This window comes from Sorghum bicolor, chromosome 5 (assembly GCF_000003195.3).
Source record: "Sorghum bicolor cultivar BTx623 chromosome 5, Sorghum_bicolor_NCBIv3, whole genome shotgun sequence".
NCBI classification, from domain to species: domain Eukaryota; kingdom Viridiplantae; phylum Streptophyta; class Magnoliopsida; order Poales; family Poaceae; genus Sorghum; species Sorghum bicolor.
In genome coordinates, this window is record NC_012874.2 from 14,942,956 (window position 1) to 14,961,325 (window position 18,370).

Consider the following 18,370-nt stretch of genomic DNA (forward strand, 5'->3'; position numbering starts at 1 on the left):
AACTGTCTATTAAAATTATTAAAATTACAACACAACTCTGCCGTCGTCATATAGTTTTGGACACACGATCCAGTCTCTTACTCCCTGATACAGAATCTTCTAGCCCACTAGCATACCTATATTACTCGGTTCAACAGCCCAACATATGGTCTTCTCATCTAGAATGTACTTGCGTACTCGGCCCTATCATCTTAGACGCATCTTTTGCCCATACCTTTCCAAGGTCGCCACCGCCGCCGCCGGCGGCGCCACCACAGTCCTCAGTCAACAACGGTGCTGCTGGTATGTTATTAGCACTTTTTCTTTGTCGCTCTTCTTCGTCGATTGATTTCCCTACATTTTACAACTCATTCCTTCTCCAACAGCTACAAACACACACCAAATACGTCGCTATTCGATGTAGGGCAGATCCCACGACTGCCGTCCGCATCTATCGTTCCTCGCAGTTCGCGGCGCCGCTATATACAGCACCACCAACGATGACGCAACAAATTGCAAGAACCCGACATGCACCTGTTTCATCTCTCCTTATACACAAATCAATAAATAGTGACTGAAGTCTGCAGCACGACCTCAACAGTAAAAGATATCATTGGTAGACTCCTCCACCTACTAATTCCGTATTACCTATAATTATTACTCACGATGTCAATTTACCTTATCTAATTTGGTGGAATATGCTATTAGTGCATGAAATAGCATCTGAGGCCGGTAAATGACCTCATGAACGGCCTCTATTTCAATCCACCTAACGTACCCTCCGTTGCTCTTTTTTTCTTACCTTTATTTCAAAGTGCCGACAGCATCAGAACTGTTTGTAGCCCGTGTCAATTTCCGCGATGGCTCTACCAAATGAATAAGATGGTACCCTATTATTTACTCTACTATGTTATTAATGTATAACCTCTGTTTTTCTATTGACACTAACACAATTTAATTGCAAAAACCAGGGTTACAAAATCAATACGCAGTGATAGCAAGAGCAAGAACACCAGAAACAGCACAATCCTAGAAGACACAGATTATTAAAGAAATCTGTGAGCAAATTGGACCATACATTACTGACCGCCATATCTTGTATAGAGCTCCCAATTTTATCATCCGCATAACTGATCCGCATGTGCAGAGGGCTATTCTATCAACTAAAGTTATTCAGACAAGAAACTTGCACTTAGATTTACAGCCATGGTCTAAAGAATTAGAACTTTGTCAAGTTCCATGGATTCCAGGTACGGTTCTACTGAAACTTTTATACTACTCATTAAAAAATATTCAATTGTCTTATCTAACCATTGTTCCATATATAGATGCAACATTACAAGATCGTACCATCAATATAGAACCCCCAACAATCTTACCGCCTATAATAGATCACCATGCAAACACAGGTACAATATACAAAACTCTAGCAAGCAATATAAATTGATTCTATATGAACTCAGGTATGCTCAAAAGCTCAAAACCCTCTGCAGAACCAGGACTTGCAACAGGCAACCATGCAGCCATAATAAGACAGCATCATGAATTCAGGACACCGGACTTCAGCTACCTCATGATAACCGATCTTAGAGAATATTATTACAACAAGCACAACCTTCTGAGCATCAGCAGATCTATTGTCACCCAAATGGCATCACTTCTACAACACTACAGTGCAAACATTGCCAGTGAAATCCAAGCAACTTTCAGCGCCATTCAAAGATTAGAATCAACGACTGCACACCATGAATGGAACAATGTCATAAACCTAGCGACAGAATTTCAAACAATAATCTCAAATGCTGCAAATGAATCAATCAACACAAGCGACCTCATCCACCGGATCAATACTCAGTGTGGACACATTCTCAACCTACACAATTTCATCAAAATGGAACCTCTGCAAAAAGTGAGCTATCCCTGCCTACACCACTCATATTGTTAAAGGAATCATGCTACGCTAACTATTTACTTATTTATTTCCAATGCAGGAAGCAGTTTCAGAAACGTATGTAACAACACTACGAATCATTCACGCGGCCATTATAGATCAAATATACCATGGTGCAGCCTTCGTTACAGTATCGCAAACACTTACAGGTACATTCGGTGCAGACTTAACAATAATAAACAGAACAAAAAAATTCATCACATTCCATTCAAAACACCGCAATCTGCTGAAGCAGCTGCCATCTATGCCTCCTTGAAATATGTCGCAAACACACTTGGTTACAGGATAGTGGACCTAAACTATCCTACATTGTTAAGCCTCACTTCTGCTCTGAACCAGCAAAACACAAACATGGTCCAGTTACAGTGTTGTGCCCGAACCATAACAGACCACACAGAGCAGCTACATGAGTGTTTCCCTGTTCTGAAGAAAGAAATCAGCAACATAACCAGTGATTGCTCAGCTGCCATAGAACTACAGACCAATATGCAACAGCTACAAAATATGATTCAAAGTTATCATGGCCATATCATCAGACTAAGCAATGATTTCGCTGACAGCAAGGTACGATCTCGATCCAACGAGGTGTCTCAATAAAACTTTTCATATTTTACAGGTACTAATACAAACATGATCATTATACAGATCCGGTATTTCTCTGAACACATCAGACCAGATTCATCAAATCTGAGATGAAGCCACTATATATTACAAGAAATAGCCTCTAATATCAATCATGGAGTATCAGGCCGTATAATCATCTTATCCCTACATATATGCATCACCCAAGGTCTACAGAACACATTGGTTACTAAGCTTTGTTGTAAGCGTATTTCTTAACGAACTATGTTACCATATCGGTATTACTTCATGTTAAATTCTCAGCAAGACTACATAATGATCTCTGTTGCAAGCATTTATGTAACAACGTATGTCAGGCAACCGTTACATAATGCCGACAACTTATCAGTACAACTACGACGACAAACATGTATTTATTTTCCCAACGTATATTCCTATTCTCCAAAGCGCAGACAGAACCCACCCAAATTAGCCGTCCACTTGCTTTCGACCATACCCAAAGAACTAGCCCGTCGAAGATTAGCACATGAATACAGCCCAAATAAAAAAACTCTGCGTACATTCGGCCCAGCACCAAAAACATGAATCAACCAAAAACCTGAGGAAGCCAACTATGAGCCCATATAAACAGAACACGCAACACAAAAACTCTGCACAAAAAAAAAACGAGCTCCACAAAAGCATCACGCCTTCGCCAACCTTATCTACAACATCCATCCTCTCCTATCCTCTTCATCGCTTCTCCCTTCGTCGCCTCCTACAGCATCAGTAACCTGCCTCCGCAAGATCGCCGTCGCCACCTTGTTCTCTTCACCGCTACACGCGCAGGTCCTAATATCTTCGACTAATCCACAGGTACGCTTCCCTGTCGAAATCTCGCGCTATTAACTTACCCATGAAGCCACGCTATGATTACACAAGCTGTTCTTACTATAAAAACCTAAGTACCTACCAGATTTACAACAAAAACACCACATGCATTGTTTTGCTGCATACATATACCTTCAATGATCCCTAGCAACAAAATCCCCTTTATCTCGTTGAACTATAGGCGCGCATTCATTTTCTTCCCTAATAGCACTGTGCATTCTTACGATTAAATTTTATGTTTCCATTTCACCAAAATACCTAGCGTTCATAATAGCATTAATTTACTCGCATATACACTCAAGGAAGCCTTGATCTTCATTACAGCATATCACCGCATGTAAAACTCAATTGAATATGACCCAGGAACATACCTGTTTTTTTTCTTATGTATACTAATCTAATCCATGGTCAGCTCCTATTCCTATGTCACACACAACAGCACACAAAACTTACCAGCATTCCTACAACTTTGCTTCCATATTGTCACTACAGGAACCGCATGGACAACTTTCAGTATCCAAACCTAACAATCATCGATGAGGATATGCATACGCTTCCAAATATCAAGGCTATGCAAAGATTCCTCATCGCCAAGATGCCAGCAAACAGAGATCGCTTCATCACTATACATGATATCCAAAAAGCTGCACAAGAGCAATATGACACCGAACTAAACATCCATGAAATTTCTGCAGTAGGCTCCGACTTTATCTTCTATGCATATCCACACAGTGTGACCAAAAATATGCTTCACACCGGATTCTTACAAGTTTTCGAACTCAGAGCACAGCTGAAGCCATGGTACCCTGAATATGGTTGTATCAAAATTCCAGCATGGACACAACCGCCACCTTCCTATGAACCAGAATACAGCAACATTGTCCACACCATGCCTAAACCACTAAGACGTCTACAAATAAACATCAAAGGACTCCCAGCCCATCTATGTACTGACAACACAGTGATAGCACTCCTGAAGAACAGATGCATTATAAACTCAATCCAGTTCGATATCACAGACTACACATATAGCGTCTGTGCACACGCACATACCATAACCATGATTCCAGACATGGCTCATCTAGGCCTCAGAAAGACTGAACATAACAGAACAATGCTACACATCTGGCCCATCTACATGGATCCAATGGACTTAACAGATGAAGATGACTTAATAATACAGAAAGAAGAGGAACGACAGAGACCAATAGGTACATACACAGTGAACACTCAGTATTTAATCGTGCAACCAACAGAAACGCCCTTTTACTGTAACACCCTGAAATTTGCTCCTTTCAAAATAGAGTTAAAATAAATTAATATGTATTTTTGTGCTCATGAAAATATAGAGAAAATAATATTTTTCATTAAATTAAAATTCATCATTGGGTTTAGCAATATTGTTGTGCATACATGCTGGTGCATAAGGTTTGGTGTAATGTTTGATTGTTTCTCCTTTGTGTGTTGATAGTGAGAAAAATATTTAAAATACGTTTATTAGATCGATCTTCCTTCTTCGGTATATATTTATATTTTTTTCTACAATCAAATTCCTTGTCTCTCAGCTCAAGATTTCATTCAGAGTCTCTGGGAATCTTTTCTTTCATACCTAAGTTACCCCTTTCAGTTTCTCGTCCATCAAGCAATCTCTACAAAAGTTCTCAGGAATTTTTCCGACCTTTTCTGTGAGCATAATCTAATTTTTTAGATGCTCCAAATTATCTCATCTTGAGCTCCAAATACTTTATTTGGGTTCTTCATGTTCCATAACATCTCTGATAGTTTTCTCCAAATTTTTGGAGCTTTGGGATATTCTTCACGGCTTAAACAATAATTCTGGATTTTTCTTGAATTATTTTATTTATATAATTACTTAATTTCGAAAATAATAAAATATCTTTTTTTTAATGACTGACGTCTATATAAATACTAAAAAAAAAGCTAGACACAAGATTTAAAAAAACTAGGGTTTAATTTTCTGTTCATCGCGCCGCCGCTGTCAAGATCGCACTCAGCGATTTCTTCGTGTTTCCGTGCCATGCAACTGGCGACTTCACGCAACGAGTCCAAGGCGGAGTTGTCGATCGAGTCCAAGGCGGAGTTGGATCACGGGGCCGATCTATTGCCATAAGATCGTGCGGGCATGGTCCTGAAAAAAAAATCCAATCTGCTGCGCGTTACTGCTATACTTGTCTGTTCCTAGCCGCGAGATCGCGCCGCGGCCTGATTAATCTCGGCTACTGCCGCTGCTGTTCCAGGCATTGCTGCTCCGTTGTGCAGTGCTGGTGCCGTCATCAATCGCACACGGATCAAGGTGGACTGCTGCTGCCGGTTGCGACAGGAGAGAAGAAAAAATCTGCCCTCTGCTGCTATATGTGGAGCAAATTTGTGAATTCCACTACGGTCAGATCGAACATCTATCCTTCAAGTTTTATCTATAGTCTATTCTATCTATCATCTGATATTTTCTTTATTTAGCTACAGCTTCAAAACTTAGTAGTTTCACTATCCTAGCTCCGATTTAGTTGATGTTAGTTTGGGGTCAGCATAATTTAATGATTAGAAGCGAACATACTAAATATTTCTTAATTTTATAACCTAAAATATACTAACGTTGATGTTTGTGTGCAACTGGCTTTCTAATTTAAAATCCATATAGATTTTATACTTTGGTGTTTTATATAAATATTAATATGGTAAGTTACTAACATAATCTTATTTCTAAATAATAAATTGCTTAGTTCAAACATGTTTCATATACGAAATTCTAATTAGACTAAATACTCTCACATATTTATTTCTTTTGCAATTTGCAAAGATAAAGCTTAATAACTTATTTAGTAAATTAGGTGATAACATTTATAAAAAAAATATATGATTAGCATCAACTCAGATTTCAAGTTTAAATATGTTTTATTTAATTTGAGTTAATGTTACTCACATTGTTTTTCGTAATTAATATAAATCAAGCTCATAGCTGTTTCTTTTACGATATAAATTTTTCGGCGATTATTCCTTTTACATCGTAGTTTCGACCTCGTTGGTTCTTGCGTTTTTGTGACCGTGATCAAATCAGAGTGCTTTTCACGTCTTAGTGTTCGTAGCAATACGTAGATTAGTTTTTAAACCTTTTTATTGTTTGGTGTACTGTTCTAATCATAGCTTTGTTTGCTTCGTGTAATTTTATCTCCGTTTGTTTGTGTGATCGATGATCGAGTTTAGACGGTGAGCAGTTTTTAGTGATCAAGATAAGAGCTTTAGCAACAAGTAAAGACTAGCAGAACCAAAAGGATAAGCAAGAGCATTTGGAGTAAGGCAAGTATAGCATTTGGATTTTATTTCTGTGACCATGATCGTGTGACTAGATTAATGTTAAGTAATAAACGGTAAAAATGACTTTTTTTAGCAACTTGATGATTTATCTGTACGTGATCACCCGGGACAACAGTGCAACCATGAGGGCTATAATGGCTCTGGCTTTAGTTAAGTACGAGTAACTTTTCTAGCTCGTTAGCGGTTACCCATTGTGGCGCAATTGGGGAATAGCAGACCGTGGATTCCTGCGGGTGAATCACACGGACTGACTAATGAAACCAAGCGGCCCTAACTTGTTAGACGAACCTTTGAAAGACTTCATAGTGATCCCTGCCGACCTCCCTAGGAAGGGGGTTAAGAGACTAGCTACCTCGGGCGAAAGGGTAAATCATGACTCATGGGTAAAGATGTGCAACCTCTGCAGAGGGTTAAAAACTAGTATACTAGCCGAGCTCACGGTCAGGAGCGGCCTTGGGGACATCTACATTAAGGGTGATGATTCTTGTGTGTTAAATATGCTCATTGTTTATTGTATAATGCTTTACATTATTTATGTCACATTGATCATGAGATTGTGGGAGCTATACAATCTAGTTGCTATACTTGTGGAGTTCGACATGGACTCACTCTTGCTATTTCCCCCAAACCTCAGGAGAAGTTTAGGCTTGTGATCAACCAGTCAGTTGGATCCTGTAGAGAGAAGTTAATACCCGAAGCTTGGAGTTGTCTATCCGCTGTTTGCTATCAAAGGTTATCTTTTTTTTACTAAGTACGTTATATATTTATGCATTGTCTTTTGAAATTACCTCTTATTTGTAGCTATATGTGAGATTTGACTTTTATCCTTAAACTTGGGTATTACATTTACTATACTGATACTATTACTATCACTGCTATACAACAGATACTTTAGGTAACGACATCGGCGCGTTAGATCTAAACAGAAACGACGACAGTCACTACTGGAATTCCGTTCTTTGCCGACTGCCAAAAGCAGTCGGCAAAGGCCCTAAAACAGGTGGCAAAGACTTTGCCGACTGCTTTAAACGTGGCAGTCGGCAAAGAACACGTGGCAAAGAATTCGTTGGCAAAGAAACTTTTGCCACCTGCCAAGAGGAAAGCAGTCGACAAAGCCTTTGCCACCTGCTAGTATGGCAGTCGGCAAAGGGAACGAACGCCGTTGTGAGATGACGGAGCTCTTTGCCGACTGCCTTTCTTGGCAGGTGGCAAAGGGCTCTTTGCCGACTGCCTTTCTTGACTGGTGGCAAAGCTGTCATTGTTCGTGAGATTCCAGCTTTGCCACCTGCTTTTCACGTGGCAGGTGGCAAAGCTGGAATAAGTAAAATTTTGACCAGTTTTTTTATTTTGCATCATAAATATGATTATATACTGAAATTCACATATATCACACAGATCCATATATATCACACAAATCCACATATATAGCACACATAAACCATAATAAATGAGTCCAACAAGTCCATCATCCAACAAATCGTAAAATAGCTTTTTCTATACAATTTAAAATATATTTAATATACTTGAATAAGAACATGTGTACAACACTCCAACATGACCTAATACACACGATTATATATATTATTAGTAGTCCAACATGAATCCACTAAATACAAATATATCCTAATGTTGCATCAACATAACAACAAAGTACACAAGGCGCGTAGACTTTTGGCACCCATCTACCCAAACCTTCTCCAAATATTTGGCATCAACATAACAAACTCTTTGCACAACCACAAAACTGAGAGTACTAGCTAAACATTTACTAAAAGGGGTAACATTGGACAAAGCACAGGCAACAGCCTTGCCTTTGTCGCTGCAGCCCCCTATCTCCCTTAGCTCGAGTTGCAGATTTGACAATGCAACCAAGACAGCCACCTAGCAAATTGGCAAAGAAGACATCTTGATCATCCAATATCTGAAATTAAGATTGCAAATAGGCAATAAGAACTATAGAGGTGTTTGGGTTTTGGACATTCAACATCGCAACTTGCTTAAAACTTTCTCAAACTTGTAACATAGGCTTCACATGTGATAACATGACACCTCGTCAAGTTTCATAATTTTCCGACTTCGTTTGAATTTTATATAATTAAAAATCACCTTTGCCACACCTGGATGGTCATGTTCCGTGGATAAAGACGTCAAAATTTTGGGTGAATTTCTGGAAACGACCTTAAAATAGACTCTCCAACATGAATATCATTTTTCGAATGACTAAGTTTCATTATTTGATGCACGTATAGTTCAAAGTAGGATTCTGCGGTGGAAAATACAATTAAAGAAATTAATTAACAAAATATAGCAAAAAGGGTCACAAAATCACGAAAGTTTTTAAGGTTCACTCTTATTGCATGTGGAGGCTATGAAAAAAATTTGAGAAAGTTTGGAGCAAGTGACGACGTCGAATGTCCAAAACCTAAATTCAAATTTCGAAAATAAAAAATTTTATCTTTGCCGACTGCCTAACGGCCTGGCAGGTGGCAAAGGGGATGCCACCTGCCAGGCAGCCACCTTTGCCACTAGCTTTTCTTTGCCACCTGCCAGGATAATTGGGCAGTCAGCAAAGAATCCTTTGCCGACTGCTTTTCGGAGCGGTCGGCTAAGAAAATGTTTACCGACTGCTCTTCTTTTATCAGGTGGCAAAAGATTTTAGCAGTCGGCAAAGCCTAGTTTTCCTGTAGTGAGTCCAACAACACCAGGATCATCGAGTATGTAAAACTCATTACCTTTGCACATCTTATTTTATTAATCATATATAACAAACCCAGAAACAACACAAAGACCACGCCTTTTATTCTGCAGGTACTGCTTCGCCCTGCAATCACAGCGAATACTGTCTCTGCTATCCAGCCGATTCAGGTAAGGTAACAGAATACAAAAAACTATATATATTCACCTATATCTACACGTCTACAGTTAAGAACCATACACCTTTAATGAGCAGATTAGAACGCCGCAGCTGGAAAAATGGTTGACATCTTCAACAAGCAGCGACGATCAACATACAGTGTGCACCTCCATCTGACGCACTTTCCTACGTACAATACTAGAACAGTTGTATATATAAACTAATACGCCATAGATGTGTACTGCTACTGTAATATAACCTGTGTAATATTAAAGAAGACAACAGTCGTACTTCGTATTGATGCTCACTTACTTTATTAATTAGTTAAAACGAAAGCCCCAAATAATAAAGCCACACCATATATAGTTCAAATACATTCAGAAATATTATAAGGCTCTACTATAACCATTTCGTATCTCTGAATACTTTACGTTAAAGCCAGCCGTCCTCCTTATCCACGAGAATACCGCGGGCGCGCCAAGGCGCGCGCAACACCACTAGTAGGTAATATACCCCTTAGATGCGGGTCAAGCCGGTTTCTCCAAAACGAATTGGACGGGATTGACCTGCTTTTTCGGTCCATGACACAACACTCTATTCAAAAGAACATAATTGGTAACTGATACAATTATTCTGTCCATGATTCCATCTAGAGCAAATCGCCATGGGTCTGCAACAGATTTTTCACTTGCATAGTATGCACTAGTTCACCATTCAGTGAGCACGCCTTCCATTGAGCTCGTCAACAATTTCAACTATAGAAGGTCTCTTGTTCTGATCAATATCCACACATTTTAGCCCAATTTTAATGCATGTTCTTACCTCCTGGAGGCTTCCTGCATCTAGTGCTGAGTGCTTGGATGCAATATGCTCATCTGTCCACGTTTCACACACCTACAGAGTTAGATGTGTGAGCTTAAGGGACAACATAGAATGAGCATCTAAACCATGTTTTCCAGTCTTAGTCTTACCTTATCCACAAAGTCCATTGCAGACATATCTTTGTCGCTTGAACAACTCTTCTCGCCTGTTGTGAACTCCATGATTACTACACCTAAGCTATATATATCTGACCGCGTTGAAATTTCACCCCTATATAGATATTCTGGAGCCATGTACCCTCTGGAAAGCGTGAATGTCAATCGAACGATAAGAATCATTGGACAATGCAATTTAATTGTATTATTATTAAGGAACAGAAAATAATGAATGCTAAAAGGTTATTGGGCTTACTTTTTTCCCACGACATTTATTGTGTTTATTCGGGTTTGTTCTTCTCCGAAGAGTCTTGATAGGCCGAAATCCGTGATTTTTGGCACCATGTTCTCATCCAACAATATGTTGGTAGGATGAAGATCCAAATGAACAATTGGTCTATCCATTTTCTTATGTAGATAGAGTAAGCCCTGGCAGATGCCTTTGATTATCTCAAAGCATGTCTTCCAATCAGGTCTTAAAGATGTATCTGAAGAGAATGAAAAACATGTATCATGTATCCTTATAACATTTTACATCTCATCTGTAAATTAATTAAATGACAGAACAAATATGTTGGATACCGCGTTCTCATGGATGCATACCGGAAATATACTTGTCAAGGTTTCCGTTAGGAATATATTCATAGTAGAGTAAGCTCTCAACCACATCTACCATAATGTATCTTCCACTATGCTCGATCACTTTCTTCTGCGGTTCACGGCAGGAGCCGAGTAACCTCACTATATTCGGATGCTGCATGGCCATAAGATTCCCAACCCCAATCTTGAACTGTTTCTCAGGTGCCACTGGGGCGTTATCTGCAAGCTTCTTCACAGCAATTGGCTCCCCATCTTGCAGAATGCCCTGTTACTTTGACCTCTCAGACACCGTAATTGTTGGAGAACGTTATTGTTGAGGGTGCGCTTATTGAACAATATTCTAAACCTGGAGAACATTATTGTTGAGCATAGTGGTATGGTACAGTACCTTATAAACAGTTCCAAATGCACCTTCACCAAGCTTTTGCGCATCAGAGAACCCATCCGTGATACCATTCAGAAACTGTGCTGGTGAGTTAGTCGGCAAGGTGTTCAAAAAACTCGACTTGCTGGCCATTCCTGACAATTTGACGCAGCTGCATATCAGAGCGAATTAAACAAGATTTATTGCAACTTCAACTCCAGCAAAAATATGGCAATTGTTCATGAACATAGTACACATATATACAAGCATAACACAACATATTTTTTTGCATAAACTGGAAAGTTCTGAAACCAAACGAAAGTAAGAAGCTTGTTAGAGAAGCACTGACCTGGAGCAGGGAACTTGAGGGATCCAACCTGGGGAGATCGAGATCGAAGAACCAGATGAACGGGCTTTGATTGCTGGCAAGATTGGGGGGGGGGTGCTACTACGCTTTGAGATTGTATATGATCCAGCCTGATGGGATCTGGATAAGAGAGAGGGAGTTGACTTGACTCTAGACCCATGTGAGCAAGTAGGATGAGACAATTTCCAAAGGCATGTCTCAGCAGTTGCGAGGAGGTTAGTGAGAGTCCACGAGTGGGGGATGCCTGCGCAGGACCTTGAAAATATCCCCTTCACCCCATGTGGCTGTCTTCACCATGTCTACACAACTACTCTCTCCGTCTAAAAAAAATGTCGTTTTAAGTTTTCGCGCAAATTTGACTCAATTTATAAAAAATACGTGCAATATTTATATGTCTAAATAAATTTGTTAAAAAACTAGACTTAAATATCTTTCCAATGATACTAATTATGTACTATAATATTAATATTTTTTACTATATATTTAGTTAAAGTTATTTCTCGAAAAACGAAAACGACACTTATTTTAGGACGGAGGGAGTACACCGTATCCTGTTCCAAGAGCAAGAGCGAAGTTGCTGATGCTGTTCGTCTAAATGGTGATGTAGTCTGTTTATAAATATCATTAAAATCTCTTTCTTATCGTCTGAATTCTTAGGTCTAAAGTTTAGTCAATTAAAGTTGATAGCTAAAATTTTAGACCACTCTAGCTCACTTATGTGGTCTAAAGTTTTCGTGAAGTTAGCTTTAGACAACACTTTAGACTTTCCGTTTAGAGCTTGAAGGGCTAAAGTGGTCTAATAGGAGCCAGGCCTTATTGAAATTTTAAAATTTCTTTACCATGTTCATTCTGATTTGGATCTTCTCCTTACCTTGTTCTACTCATGTTTTGAGAGCCACCCTTTTTCGAAAACCCTTTTTCCTTACCTTGTATGAACTCCATATCTGCTTCCCATCTAGCATCTTTCTTGGGAGACTGAAGTCAATTAAGAAAATAAAGGATTCCATATGAGAAAATGATAAGAGATAAAAAAATTATTAAAAAGTATTTGGTTGGTTAGAAATAGTTTAGGGTTCCAATGCAAAATCATCTAGGAAGCTCCTATAAGATATTGTTGAAGAACAAAATTTAAGGTTGCTTTTTATTCTGTTAACTTGCTAGATCTATTAATTTAGCAAGTAAACTATACCAAACTCTTGAAGATGCTTTATATCATCCATACTAATTTGCCAAACGCCCAAACCAAAAAGGTGATGATGATCAAGCTAATAGGACAGAGGTGTTTGGATTAGAGTACCAATTGATCATCTTTGGGTACTAGTAAATATACCCATTTCTAACTTCAAAAAAAAATATATAGCCATATTCTACCCATTTCTAATCCAAATCCTAGTCATTTGATTATGTGTGGATGTCAGTGCAAATATTTGAATACCCATCAACTGTATACGTGGAACGATGAGTAAGGTAACTCCTACGGCCCTAGGGGCGCTTGTAGCGTAGGATCAAGATTAAAACAAGAGAAAAGTAGTCTTTCCTGCTACTAACCTATAATTACCTAAAAGTTAGCCACGAGTGGATTCAATGACATCAACCAAAGTTGGACATACTTGACTCACGACAAAATTAAAATATCAAACATTTAGAGATGAAGGGAGTATCTCTTTGAAAGAAACTAGTAACAATACTAATAATACAATACTGTCAATTGGCATCGGAGCCTTTGCAACCGTACTGGAGCAAAAGTTCAATACAGAATAACATTACGGTGTCATACAAATACATCAAAATCTAGCAGGGATGAGATACAGGGGCTATTGAGTATTTGAGTTCAGTACACCTTCCAATTCAACCCAAAAATATAAGCTGACAAGAAAAAATGGGCGGTTCACTTACACTACAATAAGGACTTTACTTTGGATGCTGTTCCACAAAAAGGATTGGCAGTCTTTTCATGGAGCTAATGTGAGAAATAACTGGAACAAGGCAGGCTGACGCAGGTAACTACTTCCTTGAGGCAAAGGCAGATAGCCATGTTTTGGCAGTAATTAATGTGAACATCTGCCTATGATTCAGCTGAAAAGATGAATGTGATGCTAGACAATGTCAGTAACTGAAGAAAACATGGAATTTGAAAAGGATGAAACACACATGAGCGCTTACAAGATTACTGCTGAAGAAATAGTGATAATCCCCCTAGATGCGGATCTCTGGAACATGCTGCATCTTTTGTTTCATGCCCTTATTGTTCCATTGAGCTTTGAAGTCCTCGTGGAGACCAAGCAGCCAAAGCTTCTTAAGACAGGGACAGTTTTCAATTCCTTGAGGGACTGTAGCTAGCTTTGGTAGCGATGTAATGTATATACCCTCGATGACTGGAAGTGAACCATGTCCAATGTCCAGAAAACTCACATCATGCAAACCCATCAAAACAAGTGTCTTAAGGTGAGTGAAGGAGTCAGCAGGAACAACTAATTCGTGCTTACTATTTATGTTGTTGAGTCTTAGATAGGACAGGTGCGGGGCATGTGACGCGAGGAAGACCAATGGATCTTCTCCTCCAAGATGACAACCACTAAGAGCTAGATACTTAAGATTTCCCCCATGGTGCTCAAACATTGGGCACTTCAGTGTTCTGCCAGCCCAACAACCTCTGACAATCAACCTGTGAAGCTTTGTGGAAGTTGGTTTGAGATCCTCAAAAGAAAGTGGCTCATCTTGCTACAATGGGCAGTACTTATGTTTTCAATCCACACGCTCCTTAGTTGCATCATATTCTCAAGCTGCTCGGCCAAGTAAATGCTTGATTGCACAGTCTCAAGAGTTTGAAGTTCTTCAAGATTTGAAAGCCCTATAGGTGCCTCCACTCCAACAAAGTACCGGAACTCTGACTGCTTCACATCAGCATATCTGTCAGCAAGAATATGCCTAAGCTTAGTGAGCTTCACAATCCCATGTGGCAGATTTCTAATATTGGTTGACTTGACATCAAGAGTCTGAAGATTGATGAGATTCTCTATAAATTCTGGCAGTACGCTTATTCCTGTATTTCTCAGACCAATGTAGCGTAGATTAAACAGATGACCAATTGATGCAGGTAATGTGGTGACTTCTGAGTCTTGCAATTCAAGGACAGTAAGGTATTTGGATTCAGATAATATTGAAGGTATAGACATCACAATGGTTTCACTTGCCATCAGCGTCCGCAGGCGTGGAAATTTCATCTTGGATGCATCATTTTTCATCTTTCTCCATCTAAATGCAGACAAGCGACGCACATCTTTATCCATTTGAATTACTGCACCAAAATCATTAACAATACCAAACATCTCTACTTTAGAGACTGTAAGGGCTAACTCTCTCAAGATATCATGCATTCTGAATGTACTCACCCCACCAAGTTCATCATTATCAACAATTTGCAACATGTTTCGATGGATCAGTTCCATGAGATAGCCCTCTGCAATTTCCTCTAGTGTACTGTTCCCTTTCTTTACTACAAACCCTTCCGCAATCCATAGTCGCACAAGCTTTTCCCTTGGCAAGAGATAATCTTCAGGGAACATGCTGCAGTACAGAAAGCAATTTCTAAGCTCTCCTGGCAAGTCATAGTAGCTAAGGCTTAGAATTCCACGAACCTGTGCATACTTCTCTAGTTCAGAGGGAAGTTGATCATATATCTGCTTCCAAACTGGCAGAATTAGCTTCCTTGTAGAAAGTAAGCTTCCTATAGATACAATTGCCAAAGGCAAGCCCCCACATTTCTTTGCAATATTAACAGCTAGCACCTGCATCTCTAATGGGCACTTGACAACTGGCAGGGCCACACTTTTCTTTGCAATATCATTAGCTAGCTCCAGGAGTTCTGATGAGCTTTTTGCCATTGACAAGCCCTCACATTTCCTTATAGCATCAGTAGCTAGCTCCTGAAGTTCAGCTGGGCACTGCTCCAGCAATAGGGCCTCAAATTTCTTAGCAACACCAGTGGCTAGTTCATGAAGCTCTGCTGGACAGTTCACCAGAGATGACCCATTACATTTATTTGCAGTATCAGTAGCTAACTCGAGTACCTTTGATGGGCCGTCAGACTCGTCGTTGTAAGGAAAAGCTTTGGTGCAAAGTAGGCAAAGAGCATCCTTCAGACCTAATGGACTAAGCTTGAGCTGATAATGCTTGGAAGCAAGAGCAGCCACATCCTCTTTCCTTGTTGTGATAACAATGCAACTTCCATTTTTAGAATCTTCAAACACATCTCGCATTGATTCATACACTTGGGGGTTCCATATGTCATCTAATACAACTAAATACTTCTTTGTTCCAAACACTTCCCTTAGCTCTGTTTTAACCTTGCGGATGTCCATGCTGTCAGTGCCTCCTGATTTCCTCTTCCCCATTTCCATGCTGCCACTGTCAGCTCTTGACATCCAAGTAGCTTCCTCAGCAATGCCTCCACGCTATTGTATGTCTGTGAAATAGTAAGCCACAAAAGCACCTTAAAGTTATCCCTTTGCTTCTCATATACATTTGCGGTCAGGGTGGTCTTTCCTATTCCACCCATACCACAAACTGATACCACTTTAAGATCGTGTGTATCTGACCTCAACCATTTGGTTAGCTGCTCGCTGTTTTTCTCAATCCCCACAAGATCTTCGTCTTTCATAAATTGGGGCATACTGTACTGAGGGAATTGTAGTTCACTGTTGTGGATTTGGGTTGGAAGAAACTCATGAACTGGTCTCAGCCATTGATCCTTCAGCATGGAAACATGCACAATTTCCTTCTCAATCTGAATTAGCTCATCAGATATTCCACTAAATATCGCAGTATAGTTTATTCCATTGCTCAGTCTTTTCAGGAATTGGTCATTCTTGTATCGAAGATAGTGGTATGAAAAGTTATCCATTACATCCTCAACACGGTAGGCCAACATTCGTACCTCTGAGATCCATCCCTTCAGGAGTTCATCACTGAGATACAGTGCACCTGTCTTCCGTATGAAGAGATTCATCATCAAAAGTTGCCTTCGCACACGCTGCACTGTGTTCGGTAGCTCTGTCAAATTAGAAAACTTGGTCGCCACAAAAGTTGCAGCTTCTCCTGCTAAATAGAAACCGATCTTTGAGAGAGCAACGAGCGCTGCTTCAGCCATCCTGTTGAGAAAAACAGACAAGCATGTTTTAAATTACTATATGCAACAAAAACAAAGAGGGGAGGCAGGTTCATAGAGCATAACACTTTCCATTTTTCCATAATGTGGAAACTCCAGCTTTTTTCATAACAGAAACACTGTCTAGTTGGTTTTAAGGAATTAATTATAAATCTCATTTTTCTGTATTCAATATCACTGTGCACGCATATCTTTATAAAATGGGACATTATTCTATGGCTAAGTGTCTAAGTGTATGCCAAAACTTTAAAGATACTGTCATTCACAATTCAGACCAGTAGAATAGTCATGAGACCATCTGCAGAAGTGGTGATGCATAACCAAAACAATTTATATCACAAACTCATGGAATAATAAAAAGAAGCTCCTTTTTATGCCAAAATTTCATTAAAAAAACGCATACTACCATTCAATTTCAATTGAAACAAACGGATATGGAGGCCCCAACCTACATGTCTATAGGAGATTTAAAATGTCCACAGTTGAACAATCAGATAACAGATGCTCCTGTTGGAAGTAGCAATTCTGGAGACAAACTAATTGGAAAATTTCAATTGCCAATCTGTCTTCACGACCATGAGAAAAACAGTATCAGAGAACCAAGAATCCAAAATACGGCAGGAACGAACATTTTAGCCATGTATTAGGCACGGCAGCGCAACAATTCGTCGAACAGGTCATGTGCGCGGGGACCGACCTCTGACGCGAGGCCAAATCCCTCGGACGAACGGAGTATGTGGTCCTTCCAACATCCAAGGCGGAGGCGGAATGGTACCCAAGAAGTAGGAGGTGCTACGAAGAACAGCAACACAAGCTTCTACAAGAAAAGATGAAGGAATCACCTACTTGATGATGCGGCAACGAGGACAGCAGTGGTGGCAGCTCCCCGGGCGCTCGCTCTGGTCTCGTGCTCAGAAGCTCCACCTGCGGACTGCAGCGCAGGTTCGAAGAGGAAATCTGCACAGTGATGCAAGGAGCAAAGATTTGGTGAAGACTCCCTTTGGATGCTTTCTCGGGAACTTCTCCGAAGAAATGTGTGAGCATGGTAGACGCCGATGTCACGCTATGTTGACTTGACTCCGCTTCCGCGCGTCAAGGTCCACACAAAAAAAAAAACCCGTACCATACTGTAACTGTGAAGTCTATTTCAAGTTTTCAACCCCATCATAAGTTGTCAAAAAAAAACCCATCATAAGATTTCCATGAGTTGTTAATAGCTTATAGTTAATATTAGCTAATTAATTATTAGCTACTATCGGCTAGTTTGATTCAACTAATAAAATAGTTGTCAGTCCCTTGATACCTATAAAAAAAGTCGTTTAGGAC

General features: G+C 39.7%; 1 protein-coding gene, 2 long non-coding RNA genes and 1 pseudogene across 5 annotated transcripts; 2 read left to right on the forward strand and 2 right to left on the reverse strand.

Moving 5' to 3' along the window:
* On the forward strand, nucleotides 3,184-7,410 carry LOC110435822. Its single transcript, XR_002453680.1, has 3 exons — nucleotides 3,184-3,367; nucleotides 5,641-5,785; nucleotides 7,350-7,410. It is a non-coding gene; the product is annotated as an uncharacterized LOC110435822 (long non-coding RNA).
* Nucleotides 7,449-9,862, forward strand: LOC110435523. Of its 2 annotated transcripts, XR_002453241.1 has the most exons (3): nucleotides 7,449-9,429; nucleotides 9,524-9,580; nucleotides 9,666-9,862. It is a non-coding gene; the product is annotated as an uncharacterized LOC110435523 (long non-coding RNA). The 2 variants fall into 2 exon arrangements; XR_002453240.1 differs by having other exon boundaries at nucleotides 7,449-9,580.
* LOC110435522 (cysteine-rich receptor-like protein kinase 25) lies at nucleotides 9,858-12,289 on the reverse strand. 2 transcript variants are annotated; one of them, XM_021461144.1, is made up of 6 exons: nucleotides 11,860-12,289; nucleotides 11,535-11,665; nucleotides 11,150-11,411; nucleotides 10,803-11,034; nucleotides 10,541-10,691; nucleotides 9,858-10,463 (listed from the first exon to the last, which is right to left on the reverse strand). In XM_021461144.1, exons 1-6 carry the CDS (start codon nucleotides 12,035-12,037, stop codon nucleotides 10,284-10,286), a joined length of 1,134 nt encoding a protein of 377 aa, XP_021316819.1. In that variant the 5' UTR covers nucleotides 12,038-12,289; the 3' UTR covers nucleotides 9,858-10,283. The 2 variants fall into 2 exon arrangements, with proteins under 2 accessions (XP_021316819.1, XP_021316820.1); XM_021461145.1 differs by having other exon boundaries at nucleotides 11,535-11,682; nucleotides 11,860-11,943.
* LOC110435540 lies at nucleotides 13,539-18,136 on the reverse strand (annotated as a pseudogene).

Bases quoted from the DNA above. Each gene is read 5' to 3' on its own strand.
- LOC110435522 (XM_021461144.1), bottom strand. From the start codon at position 12,037: ATGGGTCTAGAGTCAAGTCAACTCCCTCTCTCTTATCCAGATCCCATC. The intron at 11,666-11,859 runs GTCAGTGCTTCT...TCAAATTGTCAG, and splicing joins CCTCAAGTTCCCTGCTCCAG to GAATGGCCAGCAAGTCGAGT. The intron at 10,464-10,540 runs GTAAGACTAAGA...CTAACTCTGTAG, and splicing joins CAATGGACTTTGTGGATAAG to GTGTGTGAAACGTGGACAGA.